The sequence below is a fragment of the Carassius carassius genome, chromosome 35 (assembly GCF_963082965.1).
Source record: "Carassius carassius chromosome 35, fCarCar2.1, whole genome shotgun sequence".
NCBI classification, from domain to species: domain Eukaryota; kingdom Metazoa; phylum Chordata; class Actinopteri; order Cypriniformes; family Cyprinidae; genus Carassius; species Carassius carassius.
The window spans coordinates 25,149,916-25,171,221 of NC_081789.1; the positions used below are offsets into that span (position 1 = coordinate 25,149,916).

General features: G+C 34.6%; 2 protein-coding genes across 6 annotated transcripts; one reads left to right on the forward strand and one right to left on the reverse strand.

Annotated features, from left to right (window-relative positions):
* Positions 1-6,085: 6,085 nt before the first annotated feature.
* Positions 6,086-8,246, reverse strand: LOC132116346 (uncharacterized). The gene is made up of 6 exons (XM_059525148.1): positions 8,195-8,246; positions 7,954-8,095; positions 7,037-7,130; positions 6,772-6,931; positions 6,544-6,696; positions 6,086-6,469 (listed from the first exon to the last, which is right to left on the reverse strand). The coding sequence occupies exons 2-6, from the start codon at positions 8,091-8,093 to the stop codon at positions 6,267-6,269; spliced, it is 750 nt and encodes a 249-aa protein (XP_059381131.1). The 5' UTR covers positions 8,094-8,095; positions 8,195-8,246; the 3' UTR covers positions 6,086-6,266.
* On the forward strand, positions 8,247-21,195 carry wdr24 (WD repeat domain 24). 5 transcript variants are annotated; one of them, XM_059525145.1, is made up of 14 exons: positions 8,247-8,362; positions 9,013-9,137; positions 9,433-9,508; positions 9,697-9,807; positions 11,188-11,548; positions 12,530-12,707; positions 13,743-14,167; positions 14,789-15,054; positions 15,515-15,624; positions 15,714-15,814; positions 17,218-17,322; positions 17,438-17,775; positions 19,709-19,893; positions 20,654-21,194. In XM_059525145.1, exons 4-14 carry the CDS (start codon positions 9,703-9,705, stop codon positions 20,820-20,822), a joined length of 2,343 nt encoding a protein of 780 aa, XP_059381128.1. In that variant the 5' UTR covers positions 8,247-8,362; positions 9,013-9,137; positions 9,433-9,508; positions 9,697-9,702; the 3' UTR covers positions 20,823-21,194. The 5 variants fall into 5 exon arrangements, with proteins under 5 accessions (XP_059381128.1, XP_059381127.1, XP_059381125.1 ...); XM_059525144.1 differs by having other exon boundaries at positions 9,433-9,807; positions 20,654-21,195; XM_059525142.1 differs by lacking the exons at positions 8,247-8,362; positions 9,433-9,508 and having other exon boundaries at positions 8,980-9,137; positions 20,654-20,821; positions 20,866-21,195.
* The last annotated feature ends 111 nt before the right edge of the window (positions 21,196-21,306 follow it).

Consider the following 21,306-nt stretch of genomic DNA (forward strand, 5'->3'; position numbering starts at 1 on the left):
ATGTAATAAGTGTTGCCTTTTTCCAAATATGAACACAGAATTTTCAAAAAAGCAATTCCAGAATGTTATTCAACAAGCTCCAAAAATTCTAAAAATGTTAATAAATATGTACTACCATTAAAAAATATGCTTAAAAATTCTTATCCTCATCAAGGCTGCATTTATTGGATAAAAAAATACAGTAAAAATATTATTACAGTTTATAAAAAAAATATATTTGAATATATTTTAAAATGTAATTTATTTCTGAGATGCAAACCTGTATTTTCAGCATCATTACTCCAGTCTTCAGAGTCACATCACAATGAGCTTTTTTATTTTATTTTATTTTATTTTATTGATTTTTTGATGAATAGAAAGTAAAAAAAACTGCATTTTTTAAACTTTTTAAAAGTTTTTACTGTCATTTTTCATCAACCGAATGCATCCTTGCAGAATAAAATACATTTTTGACCCCTTTAGAACTACTTAAAAATGTACAACCTAATATTTTTATGCATATTAGAGTATTGTTTTATAAGTCGAATACGTTTTTGTAGAGCATTTCTAATCAGGTTCTGTTATGATGTGGCTTTAGAAGGGAGCTCACTTGGTTTGGAACAGACTGAATATCTGACCCTTCATCTTGACCTTCGAGAAATGTTCCAGTGAACACACAAACACAAGCCAGTGAGAGACTCAGGAGTTTTACAAGCAACTCACTAATAATTACTTCAGTATTGCAGTTGTTATGGTAACTGCCATAACATGATTAAAGATGCTTTTGATATAGAAACGAGTGTCACCACCACATATACAGAATGTGTTGCAACTCCAGCCACGGTAAAGTTTCATCTGCCTACATTTTCAACAAATGATTATGACTGGATTTATATGAATAATACAACTCAAGATCCACGAGACAAGATTGCAAAAGATGAGCATTTCATGACCCTTAACACTAAGACACGGTAAATATTACAAAATTCAGTAGTGCCAAGTTATCATTCGCTAAGCTGCTAAAAGATAATTAACGGGAATTAATTGAATTGCTAAAGGAAAGATGTGTATAAGATTGCTGTTCTGAGTTGATTTCTTTTCATTTTCGAAAAGCTTGACCGTGTGTCAGTTTAATGTTGTGGATTTTTATGCCATAGTCCTACATTTATATTTATTCAGAGTGGCTAACAGTGTTGGATTGTGGCGTCTGTAAAGATTGTCTTTAACTGAATGATGATGATGATGATGCAAAAACCTAAATGAAATGTATTTACACCCACAGAAACGGAAAGTGCTGGAAGCAAAGCAGAGAATATTAACAACACAAATGTTTAAATAATAAATTCAGCTGTGCCCAAAGGTCATGCTTATGTAACAAAACACATTAATGCTTTCCAGGGAACATGTAAGTTATTTGAATATTTTAAGGTCAGCATGAAATGGCACTCGCAACCCATAAAAAAAAAAAAAAAAAAAAAAAAAGGATATTTGAGGACAATTGGCAAAAAACAAAGGCGTAGTGAATACATTTCAGTAGTAATAAAGTAAATCATGTCAATTTTGGTTTCATGTTGACTTGAAATGTTCTGATCTAGCATCCAAAAAAACTTTATAGACTTTATAGGGTTCCTTTAATATTAAGCTGGCTGGCACTTTTAGACAGGTGAAAAATGAAACGCTGATGAATATTTATCAGACACACATATAAACTGAGAAAGAGAAGAGAGAAATGTTATAAAAAGCTAAAAACCATATCGGGATATGTGATAGAAGAAAATGAGGCGAGAAAGATGGGACAAATAGCTGATAAAATGAAGGAAAATGGAGAGAGAGCAGTGAATGATGGATGTATTATTTTTTTGAACACTCATCACATGGATGCTGGAAGTGTGTGTGTGTGTGTGTGTGTGTGTGTGTGTGTGTGTGTGTGTGTGTGTGTGTGTGAAACATGCTTTAATGTGTTGTATGACCATTGCTGGTTTTTAGACTGTTATAAGCACACATACTGTAGTCTGTATGTGAGTGTGGGAAACACTGAACCTCGGTCTTAAAATGTTGGGTTGTGTTCGGAGTGGAATACTAGCGTATTTACTGCATACTTTGCCGTTTGTACTGTATACTGCCTAATTTTTTTTTTATATATATATAATGTGAAATAGTATACATTTTGCAATTCTAAACGTTTCTAACAGTAGTATACAAGATGATCATGTGACATCGCTGATTAAATCAGCAAATGGCATATATTTATCATGTTTGAAAAACAAATGTGAGAAAATAATGTAGTAAAATTAACTCTTGTAGCATTCAAATAAGACAAACTAAATATTAAAAGTTGATTATGTGGTTAATTTATTTTCAGAACTGTTATTTGAGTTTATTATTTTTTTTTAGTTTTGCAATTGTCATTTTAATACTTCAATGTATGTTATATATTAGCTGCCGAGGCAAAATTTTTATTTTTAAAGTTTTTTTGTTATTTTTAAGTTTGTCTTTTTTATATAAATATTTGAATATATTTATTCAGTTTTATTTCAGTCATTTTAGCACTTGCTCAAGCAATTTTAAGTTTTTCATATATTATGTAAATTTTTATATCAACTTTATTTCAATTTACAAAAACAATTTTTAATAGTTTTTAGTTAAAAATAACAACTCTGTTTCAGAATGCAAGGTCGAGTGCATTGCATCGTGAGATATGTTTTTTAAATACTTTACTCTGTTGTATGCTGCACATTTTGGCGAATGTTACCAATAAATCATCCACGTATGCCATTTATACTAAGCATTTGCATAATATACCAGTATGCATACTGCAAAAGTAGTATGGTAAGTATGCCACTCCAAACACACCCGGGGTGAAGAAGTGTCAATCCACTTAAAGGGTTAGTTCACCCAGATAGCAAATTTATGTAATTAATAACTTACCCTGATGTTGTTTCAAACCTGTAAGACCTCCGTTTATCTTTGGAACACAGTTTAAGATATTTTAGATTTAGTCCGAGAGCTTTCAGTCCCTCCATTGAAGCTGTGTGTACGGTCTACTGTCCATGTCCAGAAAGGTAAGAAAAACATCATCAAAGTAGTCCATGTGACATCAGAGGGTCAGTTAGAATTTTTTGAAGCATCGAAAATACATTTTGGTCCAAAAATAGCAAAAACGACGACTTTATTCAGCATTGTCTTCTCTTCCGTGTCTGTTGTGAGAGAGAGTTCAAAACAAAGCAGTCTGGATATCCGGTTCGCAAACGAATCATTCAGTTCACCAAATCGAACTGAATCGTTTTAAACGGTTCGCATCTCTAATACGCATTAATCCACAAATGACTTAAGCTGTTAACTTTTTGAATGTGGCTGACACTCCCTCTGAGTTCAAACAAACCAATATCCCGGAGTAATTCATTTACTCAAACAGTACACTGACTGAACTGCTGTGAAGAGAGAACTGAAGATGAACACCGAGCCGAGCCAGATAGCGAACAATAGACTGACTCGTTTACGAGTGAAGAACTGGTTGCATCGGTTTTCGGATCACCAGTAGTTCTTTCGGACAGTTCGATTCAATAAACCAGTTGAAGAAAACGGTTCACCGGTTCTTTTGCGCTCAACGTAATGGCATCATTTGCGATGATTGCCCTTGATTCAAGCCTTCTGTTTACCCTCGCTCATAACACTAGCACAGAATCAGTTCAGAATCAATCACCAAAAGAATCAGTTGTGTTCAGACGCTCTGTGTGTCGGTCTGCTTCACGTTGAATCACACATGCGCAGTATCATCAGCTCCTCGGTTCACGAATCGGACGCGTCTGACAGAAACGGTTCTTGACTCGTGAACGAGTCAATGTTTTGTTCGTTTTCTGGCTCGGCTCAGTGTTCATCTTCAGTTCTCTCTTCACATCAGTTCAGTCAGTGTACTGTTTGACTACATGAATTACTCCAGGATATTGGTTTGTTTGAACTCAGAGGGAGTGTCAGCCACATTCAAAAAGTTAACAGCTTAAGTCATTTGTGGATTAATGCGTATTGGAGACGCGAACCGTTTAAAACGATTCAGTTCGATTTGGTGAACTGAATGATTCGTTTGCGAACCGGATATCCAGACTGCTTTGATTTGAACTCTCTCTCACAACAGACACGGAAGAGAAGACAATGCTGAATAAAGTCGTCGTTTTTGCTATTTTTGGACCAAAATGTATTTTCGATGCTTCAAAAAATTCTAACTGACCCTCTGATGTCACATGGACTACTTTGATGATGTTTTTCTTACCTTTCTGGACATGGACAGTATACCGTACACACAGCTTCAATGGAGGGACTGAGAGCTCTCGGACTAAATCTAAAATATCTTAAACTGTGTTCCAAAGATAAACGGAGGTCTTACGGGTTTGAAACAACATGAGGGTAAGTTATTATTTACATAATTTTCCTATCTGGGTGAACTAACCCTTTAAAACTGGGAACAAATCCATTTACCAAGGACCTCCCCCTTAATCCCACCCACATTATGTCCCAGCCAATAGCTGCTCTCGAATCTCATGCTTAACATCAGTAGTTGGCCAATCAGCACATATTGTGGTGTCGTGCGTTTATTTTCTCCATGTTGTTGTAGGGTGTAGTTCGCAAGAGTGTTGCTTTGAGCTCATCGCTGTGCTCCAGTGAGATCCTCTGTGTCATGCCACAATTGTAGTCCTACTGAGAATCGTAGTTCATTTACTGATTTAAAAATGGTGCCAAAAGACGAGATGACGACTCGTTGCAGTAAAAGATTCTGTTTACAAAAAAGCAAAAGAAGCTAAAGCTGAAAATATAATGCTAATAGTTTTTTCTTGATCAGATGATGATAAAAAAAGAGATGTAAATATTGATAGTTTCTATCAATTTCTTTATCATTTCATGATGTGTTGTAGCCTACTTCTGAAATATTGGGACCCGAGGCAATTATGTTAATGTAGTTTTAGTTTGTATGGTTTTGTGTTTGCTTTCATTTCTCAGCTGTATGAAATAAAGACCATACTGTGAGGAGATGTGTGAGTGTGTGTCAGTGCTCACAGTAACACTTTCCACCGATGGGCTACAAAGTATGAAACTCCTCTCGAACAAAACTTCCTTCTGTTTCAACAAATTATCAGGAGGTGCTTTTTTGTTTGGTCACCTTAGGCTAATATTATGTACATGGATTTATTTTCATTATTTCTTGCTTTATGTGGGGTTTGCCATTTTTATTTATTTTTTGTACAAATTGGCCATGCAGTAGCAGCAGTCTAAAAATTTAATTTAATCATTAAATCAGATTTATAGAAATTTTGTATACATCAGCATTGAAAATAGTTGTGCTACTTAACATTTTTGTGGAAACTATTTTTTTCCCCAAATTCTTTGAAGAATAGAAAGTTCAAAGAACAGCATTTATTTGAAATAGAATTTTTTAGTAACATTATAAATGTCTTTACTGTCACTTTTTCAATTTAACGCATCCTTGCTGAATAAAATAAAAAAAATATATATAAATATATTTTTTTGAAATTTAAATTTCTTAACCCAAACTTTTAAATGGTAGTTTATCATAGTTTTCACAAACATATGAAGCAGCACAAACATTGATAATAATCAGAAATGTTTGAGCATATTTTATATATATATATATATATATATATATATATATATATATATATATATATATATATATATATATATATATATATATATATATATATATATATATATATATATAGGTGCATCTCCAAAAATTTGAATATCAAATTGAAGAGTTATTTTTTGTAACTTATTTAAAAAAAGTGATACTTTCATATATTCTAGATTCATGACATGTAAAGTAAAACATTTCACAAGTTTTTTTGTTTTAATTTTGATGATTAGCGCTTACAGCGCATGAAAGTATGCAGTATCTCAAAATATTAGTATATTTCTTTAGATAAATCAAAAAAAGGATTTGAAAAAACAGAAAAGCCCAAGTTCTTTAAAGTATGTTAATTTATGCACTCAATACTTGGATTCATATATATATATACACATACATATATATACATACAGTATATGTAATTTCTAATTATTCAAAACATTAGAAAAAACACTTAAATGGTTGTAATTTTTACAAAGGTTTTATTGCTTTATTAAAACATTTATACGTAAACAATTACAAATTGAGAAAAGCAATTGTGAAGTGTATTTCGTGATCTTTTTTTATAATATCTCAAAAAGACATACTTTTGCAAAGGAAAAGTGCTGAATATAATATTATTCAGATAAGAAGACAGAAGTGCAGCTCTTCAGGATCTCTCCGTCTTCTGTCTCTTCGAGGGCTCTTCATCAGCTGTCTTCCTCTTCTCTGGCTTCTGATTGGATAGAGAAAAGTGTGTTGCATCCATCAGACGAAACTCCTGTAGTAACGAGGGCTGAATCTGATTGGCCACGGCCCAGGCCCATAAACACTGCTCCACCCTGTGAGGAGTCCAGTCCCGCTGACTGTCCGCTGAGACCACAAACATCAGGGTCAGATCCCCATGAAGAACACTTGAAGACGAACATGCATCTTAAATCTCTTACCTTTATTAAGCTGGGATGTTTTGTTCAGTATTTTCTGGAGGAAAAGTGCATAGTGTTTGGCCGTGTACTCGACCGGCCTGAGTTCAGCGATGCTCTCCACTGCTTCATCAGCCATGAAGGCAACTTCACCCGGAGCTTCGGCCACCAACACGGCTGATAAAGACAGATTAGATGCATATTAATACAGTTAATGCATGCATGCGTGATCTGGTGGGTGTGTGTGTGTACCTGATGCCGTCGCTGGCCCGACACCTTTGAGTTTGCACAGCTCTGTAATCGCTGCTTGGACATCAGGTAACAAAACGAAAGCTTTGCTGGTCAAGCTTTGAACCGCCTCCTCGCTGTTTGAGCCAATCAGCTGCTGCAAACGAGGCCTGAACTTCCCTTTCTGTTAGAGAGCATCCATCATGCAACCACTGAGTCACTCGCCTATTTCTGGCATCATGGTTCTTGTTAATTACGTAGGGTGTGAATCTATTTCTGTTGTGCTTACAGTCAGTTTCCACTCCATGATCTTGACGAGCTCAGCGTGTGTGAGGGAACGCTTGGATCGGGCTGAGATCGCTGCCGGCAGCTCCTCCTGAAACCTGACAGAAGATTTACTACATCTACAGTTGTATTCTATTCTGATGCATGTCTATTCTGATTCATGTGATTAAAAAAAAAAAAAAAAAAAAAAAAAAAAAAATTATATATATATATATATATATATATATATATATATATATATATATATATATATATATATAAAATGCATGATTTAATAATATTTTAATTTCTATAGTTTATTATGTTTTTAAATTTGAGTCATTTACATTGACTGTATAAAGGTCATTTATAATTATTAATATATAAATTAATATTCAATTCTATTCTGCTACACAAATACAGTAATGATCATAAAAACACATTTTGGGTGTTTAAATGTGGCTCATATCAAATAAAGGAAATGCTAGTGAGGCTGCATTTACGGTTTTGTAAATTTGCAAGTTTATGGTTAATTATGATGTGTAGGTCGAAAATATAAATTAAAAGGATGCAATCAATACATTCATTTTAAATGTAAATAATTTAACAATATTTAAATGTATCATTTATTTTATAAATACATTTTAGTATTTATATTTGTAATTTATGATTATTTATATATAATCACATATCAAATAAACACTGCTACTAAAGCTGCATGGATATGACTAATTTTGATAATTAGGTAAAAATTTACATTATTGCAATACATTTTTTTCATTTTTTTTATAATATAATAAAACAACATATAAAATGCTATTTTAAATGTACTGTATACTTTTTTTTTTAGCAATATTGTAAATCATGTAATTATTATTAATATACAAATGCTGCAATGAACCTAAAAATACATTTTAAGTGTTTGCTTGTAAGAACTCAAACCATCTGTCCAGTTGCAAGAGCTTTCCTGATGTCTTCCCCTTCACAGCTGCCTTGGCTTCTACTACAGTCCAGTATTTTTCATGAACTGCTCTCCACACAGCTGGAGCATCACAGTTATACAGGCTTTCATTCACAGACATGACTGACAGAGAGAGAGAGAGAGAGAGAGATAATGTAAACAGCGAGTTCATAACATTAACAAACAAATGTTAGCAAGCGACATCACAGCATATTATCATACCGGGATGTGTTCTGACAAATATTCTTTTGTGTAAAATTTTAAAGGCGTTGTGAACAGATTATGCAGCTCGAAGCAGCGCGCCATGCGACCGGAGGTGACGTCAGCCGCTAACGTAAACAATGCTTCTACATCCGCTTCTCATGAACGGACACATTTGTTTTTAAAAGGGTAAGTTGTTCGCGGTTATTTCAGCGGTATCTAAACTCATATCACAGTTGAACATTAATATTCGAAGGCTGTATTACTGCCTCGTACTGCATGAATTATAACCGCTGTACTGAGCTGTTTTTAAAGCAGCGTAGCACTTTTATTAAGGCGCGTGACTGCTGCAAACACAAACTAACGTTACATCTAATACTGCATGCTTAATAAGATACAGCTATAATATCATTTTGTTATAATACTAAATGTATTATATTTTTATAATCTCGATTCTCGAAGCCCAGTATGCTTGAGGTGAATATGATGAACTGTGCAAACCCTTATATAAAATAATTAAATTTTTAATCGGTATTTCTGTGCATTATAATAACAAAGCACTGCGTTTGTTTTCCTAATGTTAATGAGAAAATAGTATTTATAAATTGTGAAATTATTGGCTGAACGCAGTCAGCAGCAGATAAAATATTTACACAACATGCACTCTACCAATAAATCAAATTTGTTGTGTCTATTTGTCTCTATCGCTATATATAACTTTTACAATTTATTTTTTATTCTATTTATTATTATGTATTTATTTATGTTTTCTGATATCACTTTTACACTTCATTTATTTAAAGTCTTTGTTGCTGATATGTTTTTCTGCTGTTCTGCAGGTCGGTGTGTAATTCCGTGTAAAGATGTTATCCGCGATCGCGTGAAGGTGTGCGTGACGTCACGCACCGACTGTCACGCGAGATGTGTAATTTTTAGCTCGAGCTGTGAGCGAGAAACACAGACGGTGAGATGAAAGAAAAAAACACTTGAATTGTGTTTAGTGTTAAATTAAACAGTAGCATTAAAATTCACTTATATGTGTGTGCTTTTAACACAATAAATGTATGTTTGCATATATTTAAATGTGTCTGTGCGTGTGTGTGTGTGTGTATATATATATATATATATATATATATATATATGTATATGTATATATTTAGTAATTTTTATCAAATTTACTTTAAATTTTTTTTTTTTTTTGGTGAAATATTAAAACACAATGAAACATGATTTCTGTTTCTGAATTCATTTTCTCATAGGTTTTGAGTCAATGAATGAGCAAGAGAAAGGTTATTTTAAAATAATAAACTCAACAGAACGGGCTTTGGACACAGCGTAAGTGTGAACCTCTCACTTTATTACTGTATATTTTGACTTTATAAATGCACCTCATGGCTCGTATCCCTCGCCACCTGGAGATGTTCATTGCTCCACCTGCTGGCCAGAGAAGGAACTGTTCTAGCTACATCTCTTCTCTTTCTTTGTTTTCACCTCTGTTTGCTCTCTTTCTCTTGATTGTGCAGATTGAGATGGAGAAGATGACCAGGGTCACCAGCACTATCAGTGGCTGTACCATGTTTTGTCACCTGGATGCACCTGCTAACGCCATCAGCGTGTGTCGGGATGCTACGCAGGTGAACAAATGAGATGAAAATTATATTCACAACACAAGCCAAAGAGACCAATTCAATGGTTGATGGTTCACACGACCAAAATGATCAATATAGAATTATTACAATAACTTTGACATTTATATAATTTATAATAAATCAGTATTTAAATGTATATAATTTAGTAATTATTAAATGATTTACATGTAGTATTATTATAAATTTATTATTATTTAATATATTAAATGTATATTTTCTATTTATTTACATTTACATGTACAAGTTTATATTTACATGTAATTTATATTATATTAATATGTAAATTAAGTTAGTATTTAATCTGTTAATGACTAATATCAGTTATTAACAATTTAATTGTCAATAATTAATATTCACTTTCCTAATACTATTTTTGGATACTATTTTTATAAGATGTAGTTAGCCCTTGACTGATCAGAACATATTTCAGGTGATGTTTGATTGGCAAAATATTTTAATGTCTAAAATTTATGATTATTTTTTATTTATTTGTTTATAATGTGTATAATTTAATTGTATATGTAATAATTTTTCACAACATGTTTCAGGTGGTGGTAGCCATGCCAAATATAATAAATATTTTAATTTCAACAATTTGTCATTAAGTTCATTAAGTTTTCAAAGATCTATTATTGTTCATATTTATTACTATAAATAAATACATATATAAATATATATATTTTAGTGATTTATTTGTAATTTAAACTATTATTAATATGTAAATAAATATTCAATTTGGCAATGACTAATATTAATAATTAATTAATTGTCAATAATAAATATTCACATTCAAAATTCTAGTTATAACATACAGTTAATTTGTGATTGATCACAAGGGTGATCTGGTGGTGTTTGCTGGGGGAAAAAATCTGAATATTCACAAAATATTTATATACATATACAGTATATTGTTTTGCTAATCTAATTAAATTGAATCAATTTATTATTATTATTATTTATTAGTGCTGTCAAATGATTAATCGCATCCAAAATAAACGTTTTTGTGTGTATACTGTGTATATTTATTATGTATATATAAATACACACACATAAAATATAATATATTTAGAAAATATTTACATTCATATAATTTATATCATAAATAAATAGATTTAATATATATAATATTTTTCTGAAATATATACATGCATGTGTGTATATTTATATAGGCATAATAAATATACACAGCACACACATATATTATGCAAACAAAACTTTCATTTTGGATGCGATTAATCGCTTGACAGCACTATTATTTATATTTATTAATTTAGTTATTGTTTCAGTATGTATATATTTGTCATTTAAATGATTAGTAGTATGTAAATTAATATTCAGTCTGTTATTGATCACCGCATGTTTCAGGTGGTGGTTGCCGGGCGGAATATTTTCAAGATTTACGGTCTGGAGGAGGACGCTTTCGTGGAGCGGCTGAACCTGCGTGTGGGACGCAAACCCTCACTGAACTTCAGCTGTGCGGACGTCATGTGGCATCAGATGGAGGAGAACCTGCTGGCCACCGCCGCCACTAACGGAGCCGTGGTGACGTGGAATCTGGCCCGGTCCTGCCGTAACAAACAGGAGCAGCTGTTCACCGAACACAAGCGCACGGTCAATAAAGTCTGTTTTCACCCCACTGAGGTCAACATGCTGCTGTCCGGCTCTCAGGACGGATTCATGAAGTGTTTTGACCTGCGCAAGAAGGAGAGCGTCAGCACCTTTTCTGGTAGATGAGCGTCTCTGGCTTTACTACAGCATCTGCACATGTGACCCGTGCTGGCAGAGTGAGTGTGAATGCACGCGGTCTAACTTTGAGCTACAGCCAAAAGAAGAGAAAAAAGGTCATATTTAAGGTTTTCACAAAAATGAGTTCATTAAGTCCTCTTCTAGTGATCTCAATGCTCCAAAAAGTAATTCAACATCTAAAATGATCTTTAGTTGTACGCTTTCTTCTGGACGACCGCTGCTGCTTCTCACCATAAGTTGTAGGGCTGTTGTTGCAAAGTACAGCATTACAGCTTTGTGAATATTTATATTGAATTGTCAACGACATGAGTTCAAACCATGCTAATGTTTGCAAAGCATGTGCATAATCTCCCTAAAAAGTACATTATTGCAAAATATGTCTAGACGAGAGTCACACAAACATAATCTGTTATGTCTTATCTGATGTGTAACATTATATTAGATCCATGCATTACAGTAGGTCCCAATGTTAATTACACGAACATTAAAAGAATACAGGCTCTTGATTAAACTACTGTTTTTTGCATCTTTGTTTCATATTTTTAATAACGAAGATAAAAAATAATAACAATATTGTGATTAATAATATAGTAATTATTAAGAATAGAAATGGAAGAAAATATGCAATGTTGCTTGGGAAAACTTTCACTCGATTTTTCTCAAAAAAAATTCATCTCTGCTGACTCGTGTCGCCTTCGAACGGCTGTAACTCAAGTCACAAGTCATACCTCATTATCAATAAAAATAACTCATTTTTGACAATTTGCTCATTACGACTCATTTTGCCAGCAGGGGTCACATGTCAAAAATCAAATTCTGTCATGATTTACACATACTATACATCTACAAAACATCATCCAAGCACCTATTTTCAATGAGAAGCACATCTGGAGCATTTTAAACACTAAATCTGACACTACACAGAGACTGTACACAACGTGAACACCAGTCTGTTTCGCAGGTCAGTCTGAGAGCGTGAGAGATGTGCAGTTCAGTATTAAGGATTATTTCACATTCGCGGCCTCGTTTGAGAATGGAAACGTGCAGCTGTGGGACATTCGCAGACCCGACCGATACGAGAGGATGTTCACCGCGCACACCGGACCCGTCTTCTGCTGTGACTGGCACCCTGAGGACAGGTCCATGCACAAACATTTAGGCTACAACGGCCGAACAAATCATGGAACGTAAAAGAAGATAACTCGAGAAACATCTCAGTATTGGTTGTTAGTACAAAGAAAGTCGCTGGTAACCAAAATAGCTTTGTTACCAACAAAATACCTTCTTCAAAATATGTACTGCAGTATAAAGGTTTGAAATGACATGAGGGTGAGCAAATAATGACAGAATTTAAGGAAGGTATTTTGAAGACTGTTGGTAATAAAGCTGTTTTGGTTATGTAAGATTACATACAGGACTGAAGGCTGGGCCAGTGCATTAATTTTGTTAAAAAAAATTAATTGCGTTATTTTTTATAATTAATTAATCAAGTTAACGCATTATACTGACAGCCATAAATATGATATAATATAATAGCTCAGAATATAACAATTAGTATACAATTATTATTGTTTATAATAATAATTATTATTATTACTACTATTATTATTGTTGTTTTTGTTGTTATTATAGTGAAATTCAATTTAAAATGTCAAACTTACTCTTGATGTAAACAAAATGAGGGAAATATAATAATAAAATTGTTTTATTACAAATACAAATTAAAAAAATTGTATATTATTGTTATAGTAAAATTAAATTTAAATTTTTTTACTTTTAAAGTAAATATTAAATTGAAAATAAAATGAGGGAAATAATAAAATAGTTTTATTATTACAAATACAAATTTTAAAATGATTATTATATTTATAATAAATTATTATTATAAAAAAATTTAACTAATGACTTATGAAACATACAAAAAGAGCCTTTTTTTAAAAGAAGATAAAATGAGATAAAAATAGTAACAACAATAACAGTTGTAAAAATCTTAATAATAACTAAAGAAACTTTAAAAAAGAAGGAAGATTAAAAAACTAAATAGTCAAATTCTAAATAATTTCTTCAATTTCTACTTAATAAATACTCAAAAGTATTAATTTTAGTTGGTAAATATTACACATTTTTCTCTCTGGCGGTGTTTTGTATATGTAATGCTTGTCTCTGTCTTGTAGGGGTTGGCTCGCCACAGGCGGACGTGACAAGATGGTGAAAGTCTGGGACATGTCGACCAACCGCGTGAAGGAGATCTACTGCGTTCAGACCATAGCGTCGGTGGCCAGGGTCAAGTGGCGTCCGGAGCGAAGATATCACCTGGCCACCTGCTCCATGATGGTGGACCACAACATCTACGTCTGGGACGTCCGCCGGCCGTTCATCCCCTTCGCGACCTTTGAGGAGCACAAAGACGTGACCACGGGAATCGTGTGGCGGCACCAGCACGACCCCTACTTCCTGCTGTCAGGGTCCAAGGACAGTACGCTGTACCAGCACATGTTTAAAGACGCCAGCAGACCCGTCGACCGCGCCAATCCTGAAGGACTCTGCTTTGGGCTGTTTGGAGACCTGGTGTTTGCTGCTAAAGAGAGTCTGATGAGCGGTGAGTGACCCGCCCGGGTGAACTGCTGCAAACCCTCCTGTGGTGCTGAAAAACTGGGTACTATTTGTGTGTTGTGTGTTAAATTGAACATCACTGATTTCAATGCAGTTCACAATATTCAACACTATGAAAAACACTTAAGATGCATGTAAAAACAGAAAAACTATGCAAGCACAGACGTTTTTTTTCTTCACAATAGTGACTTTTTTTTTCTTGCAAATGTGACTTTTTTTTGTTATTTCTCAGAATTATGAGTTTATCACACAGTACTGACTTTGTAACACTCAACTGCGAGTTTATAGCATGCAATTTTATAAAAAAAAGTCAAAATTGTTAGATAAAAAGTTACCTTTTAAAATGTTTTATTCAGTGGCTGTAAAGGGCTTGCATCGAAAACTTCTAGTTTTTTAGAGACTAAAAAATATCAAATGTGAGATTTAATAATTTCCATCTATTTTATTGTGTTATTTCTATTAGGGTGCGATTTGACCAAAAATATTTTTGCATTCAAAATTAGCTGCACAGATACAAGATATGTTTTGTTATTTATTTATTTATTGTACTTGCCTTGACTTTTTTTCAAAGCCTTCTCATGCTTTTAATGGTGTTAATTTTTTATAGCTCCCCAATCTGTAGGGGACGTGGGGCGTAAAACCTACCCAGGGGGTGACCGGCGGTACCCCATCTTCTTCTTCAAGAAGCCCGATGTGAGGGAGCAGTTTGCGCAGGTGTCGAGCGCGCTCAGTGTGTTTGAGAGTGAAGCGGGCAGCGGTGTCGGGATGGACTGGTTCATTAACACTGCGCAGAGTTACCTGCTGAGCGGGAAACCCTTCGCCGAACTCTGTGAGCATAACGCTCAAGTCGCCAAGAGACTCAACAGACCGCAGGTACGGATGGATTTTAATGGGGTTTGGTTGTATTTTAACCTTTTTTGTCAGCTGAACTCCTTTAAACCTACAATATTTTTTTTGAAGTGCCCCCAGAGATTTTAAGTTAACATCTCAATGATTTTAGACAACATTTGCATGTTCATGGTTCTCTGTTGTCTTTTATTAAAAAAACTTATCATATGCTCAAAAATAAAATATATATATATAATATATATATGCAAGTTAACTAAATAAAATAAATATTTTAAATATTAAAAGAACATTTTGCAATTGTATAGTGCATAAGGCCAGTATAAAATTATCTAATATAGGCTTCCATGTTTAATTTTTTAATTGATTGCATATTTTTATGATTAATACTGAAAGATTAGCTTATCATTCATTCACAAATCCCCTGCAGTTTCCTTACAAAGCCTGTTTTACAGAAGTTTTTATGTTATGTGTTTGTACTTTACAGGAATCGACCACATGGACCATGCTGCGAATCATGTTTTCAGAGCCGGCTAATCCGTCCTTGTCATCAAATCACAATCTGAACAAATTAGGAAACCTGCCACTCGTCAACAGGTACTGACATTACCACATGTGATGTTTCATTTCTGAATCCTAACTCTAATATCATTCATCACTGTGCATCTTTTACCTGCGTCCTGCAGCTTCAGTATGAAGGAGATAAGCGCTGCTCTCAATGAGAGAATCAAAGAAAACAGACAAGACAACCTCCACAGTCTGGAGACCAACCTCAACAACAATGACAGTGAGACACAGACATATAAACACGCAGCACATCCTGATGAGAGACCAATAACAGAGGAATGCAAGATACAATCAGCCAGATTGTGTTTACAGAGCAAACTTTGTGCTTGCTCTCTCAAAACGGCTGCATTCCCCAAAGACATGTTGCCTTCAATCACAAAACATTTATGTTTCCTGAGAGATTTTGCATTTACGCATAAAACAAATGGTCTTTACCAGAGAAACTTTGCTTTCATTCATAAAACTTTTGCTTTTTCCCAATAAATTAAATAAGATATATGAGAAACATAACTTTTGCTCACAAAATGTTTGTGTCCGCAATATTGTATTAAATTGCAACTTTACGTCAAAGAAACTTTACATTAGCTTTAACTAATGTATAGTTAAAGCTTTATATGTGTTTCCACAATAAACTTTGTATTTGCTTGTTAAACCTTAGTTTTTTCCTCAGAAGCTTTGTGTTTGCTTGCAACTTTTGTATTTTTCCCGAGAAACCTTGCATACGCTCACAAAACTTTTGTTTCTCAAAAAAACTTTGCGTTTGTTCGCAAAACCTTTTAATTTTCCAGGGAAACTTTGCTTTTCCTCGCAAACCTTTGTTTCCCGAATATACTTTGTGTTTGTTTGCAAAACTTTTGATTTCCTAGAGAAACGTTGCATTTCTTTGCAAACCTTTGTGTTTTCATTTGCTCACAAAACCATTCTGTTTGCCCATTAAACTTTGCTCGCAAATAACTTTTTTGCTAGCAAATGCAAAGTTTATCAGGAAAACACAAAACATTTGTAGGAGACCAGAAAGGTCACCCAAAAATAATGATTCTTTCATCATTAAGCCTCATATAGTTTCAAACCTATATGATCGACATAACAGATTCAGTTTAAGTCTGTTCCTTAAGAGAAACCAATCATTTTGTGGTGCATTTTCAACTTGGAGCAATTTGGACATTCTGCTAAACATCTCCTTTTATGTCCCACAGAAGACATAAAGGCCTGGTTTCACAGACAGTGCTAAGACTAAGCAAGGATTAGGCCAAGGCCACAGTTCAATAAGGCCATTAAAGTCATTTTTATAAATGTGTCTTAGAAAAAAACATGATTGGTGTCCCTCTTGTTCTTCTTTCAGTTTAAACAGCTCAGACTTACATTTTAGTCTTGAGCCTTGTCTGTGAAAGCAGCGGATGATCACACATATAGGGAACGACCTGTAAATGATGAGAGAATTGTCATTTTTTCAGTGAACTAACCGTTTAAAACTTTAGGGTTAATGAGCTGGTTAAAGATGGTTTGATTTGTGAATGCAGAAATGACTCCGTAAGTTTCTCCGTGGCCTTCCGTGTCAGTCCAGATGTTTACCTGCCAGGAAATCCTTACAAACAGTGTATAAAGATGTGTTTCTGTGTGCAGAGAATGAGGAGACGGAGGGCAGCGAGTGTCAGGCCGAGTATCTGTTTGGAGACGCTGAACTGGACGACGATGATCTCTACAGCATGGAGCACGAGAACCAGGCAGGTTGGTCAAGAAGCAGCAAAATGTTAATATTGCCTGTGAGAAGTCAACAAAACCAAGCATATTTCACAGGTGTATCGTTGTAAAAAGTGAAATGAAAAGACTGTTCTCTCTCCAGCAGAGGAGCCCGACTACCTGCTCCCTCAGGAGGCTTTCCCGTTACGCCACGAGATCATGGACCATCCCTCGGCCCCGGAGCCAGTGCAGGAGAAGCCAGAGTCGCCCCACGTCAGCGGGAGCGAAGCCGAGAGCACGTGTCTGACTCCCATGGAGTCCTTCAGTCTCATTTCCGTCTCGCAGCTGCTGTTCTCACCTCACTTGCCGCCCAAGTTCTTCTGCCCCATCGTAAAGGAGATGCTGTGCTACTACGCCGAGCAGGGCAACGTGCAGATGGCCATATCCTTGCTGATCGTACTGGGCGACCGCATCCGTAAGGAGATCGACGAGCTCACACAGGTGAGGAAAACCACCTGCCTTTTACAGGAAGTGTAGCTTTCTTCATGTGGGCTGTATCCAAAATCACCCACTATACCCTCAAATAGGGAACAGTCATTTTTAGTGTTGTCCGAAACCTTAGTGGATATTTTCCAGAGCAAAAATGAGTGTACAACCGATGTACACTAAGCAGCTAGAGAAAACTCATAATTCACTGATGATAATAAGAGCATAATAAGAGTTCCTGCGTCTTGCCAAAAGATGGCGCTCACAGCTGAATCATCCATTAAAGGAACACTCCACTTAAAAAAAAAAATAATAAGCTCATTTTCACACTCCCCTAGAGCATACTTGCCAACCTTGAGACCTCAGAATTAGGGAGATATTAAAAAGGACCGGGGGGGTGGGGGGGGGTTGTGTGTCGTCATATATATCACATACACAAACGATGTGTCGTCATATATAATATCACATACACAAACGCAAAGAAAAATGTAATTCATTTATTTGACAAATTCAATTCCATAAGGCCTCTCCTCAGGAGGTTAGACCCTAATTTGTTAGCTACTGTAGATGAAGAGATATGAAATAGCTAGATCTTAGCAATAAACATTTATTAGTTCATAGCCTAATGCAACAATTACATAAGTAAACTCTCAAAACATTATAATTATGACATTTCATTTTTAAATTTTCATGTAACAGTCTAAAGCTAAATAAATAGCTGTTCTTGCCTTTCATTTCAGATGTCTGCTTCTAGGGGCCGTTCACATATTGCATCTTTTTCGCGCTCAAGGTCGTTTTTTCAACCGTAGATGCGCGGCCGCGGTGAGCACGCTCATAATGGAAGCAACGTGGTGCGCTACTTTTTCCAGGCGGGTTTTTCCTTCTCATCTCCAGAAATATATCTAGTAGTAAAGCTAATGCGAGCCGAGGTGAGGCTAGAAATCAATTAATCCTTTGCTGATACTTCTTCGTCGTCATCATGGAGAGCGCAGTTTGGTTGCATAGCAACGACAGACGCCATGGGAGCGCAAGCGTTTGGTCTAAAACGGCGCCCAGTGACGGATGGTGTAGCAATATTGTTGTCCGGGTGGAAATCGGGAGAAATTCGGGAGAAAGGTCGGTCCGGGAGATTTTCGGGAGGGGCTTTGAAATTCGGGAGTCTCCCGGAAAATTAGGGAGGGTTGGCATGTATGCCCTAGAGTTAAATAGTTGAGTTTTACCGTTTTCGAATCCATTCAGCCGATCTTTGGGTCTGGTGGTAGCACTTTAAGCTTAGCTTAGCATAGATCATTGAATCGGATTAGACCGTTAGCATCTCGCTCAAAAATGACCAAACAGTTTCTGATTTTGCAACTTTTAATTTTCAGTCGGTCTTAGTACACGATGCAACTACAGAAGAGTCAAGTTTTAATTAGGAAAACTATGGAAACTCTTTGGTCATTTTTGAGCGAGATGCTAACGGTCTAATCAGATTCATTGATCTATGCTAAGCTAAGCTAAAAGTGCTACCGCCAGACCCGGAGATCTGCTGAATGGATTGGAAAACGGTAAACCTCAACTGTTTAACTCTAGGGAAGTTGGAAAATGATCCTATTTTCAAAAAAAGTTAAGTGTTCCTTTAATTGATGTTAAAAGCACCCCTCCATGCCATAATACAACACATGTACAAATTCATTGTAAATGGACTATTAAATTGTTTAACTAGGCTTTATACCTAATTTCAATGACCGAGTTCAATATAAATCCTTTAATTTTACTACTGGAGCTGCCCATTTCAAATGATTATTAAACAGCAGGTAAACTATGCAAAAGCGGCAGTCCTTCCATTGCCCTCACTCACTTGTTTTCATTCACTCCTTCAAGTGAACTGTATGAGTGGACTGATGTAGGGGAATAGTGAGTGATGGTACAGCCGTGATGTTTTAATCTGTGTGTGTTTGTGTTTCAGGAGCACTGGTACATGTCCTACATCGACCTGCTGCAGCGATTCGAGCTGTGGAACGTCAGTAACGAGGTGATCAAACTGAGCACGTGTGGCCCCATCATGTGTCTGAATCAAGCCTCCACCACCTTACACATCAACTGCAGCAACTGCAAGCGACCAATGAGCAACAGGGGCTGGATCTGTGACAGGTACGACTTCCAATCCCTGACTTTTATCGTTTTTTTTTGCCTTTGTCAAGTCAAAAATCTACTAAGTTGTGAGTTTCAGTCCTTTGTCTAATGTTATATATATATACACACAATATTATTTTATTTAATTTTCAATTCTAATTATAAATAAATATATTGTTATTAAATTGTATAATAGATGTATCATTTATTATAATTTCTGTACAATTATATCACGTTAATGACTTATTTAATTTATTATATATTATCAAATTATCATTTGAAAAAATTGCTAAAATTTTAGAGAATTTTACACTATTTGGGTTAATTTTAGAAGTAAATAAAATATTTTGTATTTATAATTGATTTATTTTTTATTATTTACATACATTTCTATAAATAATAATTATTTGTTATAAATTACTTTATATCACTTATTAATTCACTTGATTTAATTTATTTAAATATCATCAAGATTTTAGAGAATTTTGCACACTTTAGGCCCACTTTATAAATAAAGAAAATTAATATATTTAATTTTAAATTATAATGATAAATAATTTTGTGTAAAATTTAAAATAAAAAAGTACAATAATAATAGTACAAAGTACAAAAATAATAATATATTTTTTTTATAATTTACTTAATATTATATCACTTATCAAGTAATAATAATATATATATATATATATTATATATATGAAAATTAAAATCTTGTCATTTTAAAAAATGTGAAATATATTGATTGGATATTGTATGTATGTGTTGGAACTCTTCCTAGGTGCCACCAGTGTGCGAGTGTGTGTGCAGTGTGTCATCACGTGGTCAAAGGCTTGTTTGTGTGGTGTCAGGGCTGCAGTCATGGAGGACACCTGGAGCATATGATGGAGTGGCTGAAACGGTCCAAACACTGTCCGGCCGGCTGCGGACACCTGTGTGAATACACCTGACACACACACACACACACACACACACACACACACACACACACACACACACACACACAGGACTCTCTCTAGCAGAGGAGCGATCAGGCTGCTACTTATGAGGAAAAATATGTAGAACTAATGATTTTATGATAATCAAACACAAAGGGAATCTGAACACAATCATATGTGTTCTTTTTTTAGTTTTTGAAGAATTTGTTTTATAAATAGTCTAATGTACATAAGAGATGTACCTGCTTTGGGAATGTGCTTCATGCATCTTGAAAATTGTGTAAATGCAGAACACATTGCATTGAAATCAGATTTATTTAGAAAGAAACGGTGTTGTTTAACAATAAAGCCAGTCTTTACTAATCATCTCTGTGGGTTTTTATTTATGAAGCCACAGAAACATATTAAAAGTTACTTTTTGGGGGGCAGAATTTGATCTAAATGTAAGCCGATTATGTAAAACAATAATTTTTTTTTTTTTAAGTAAGTAACTGTG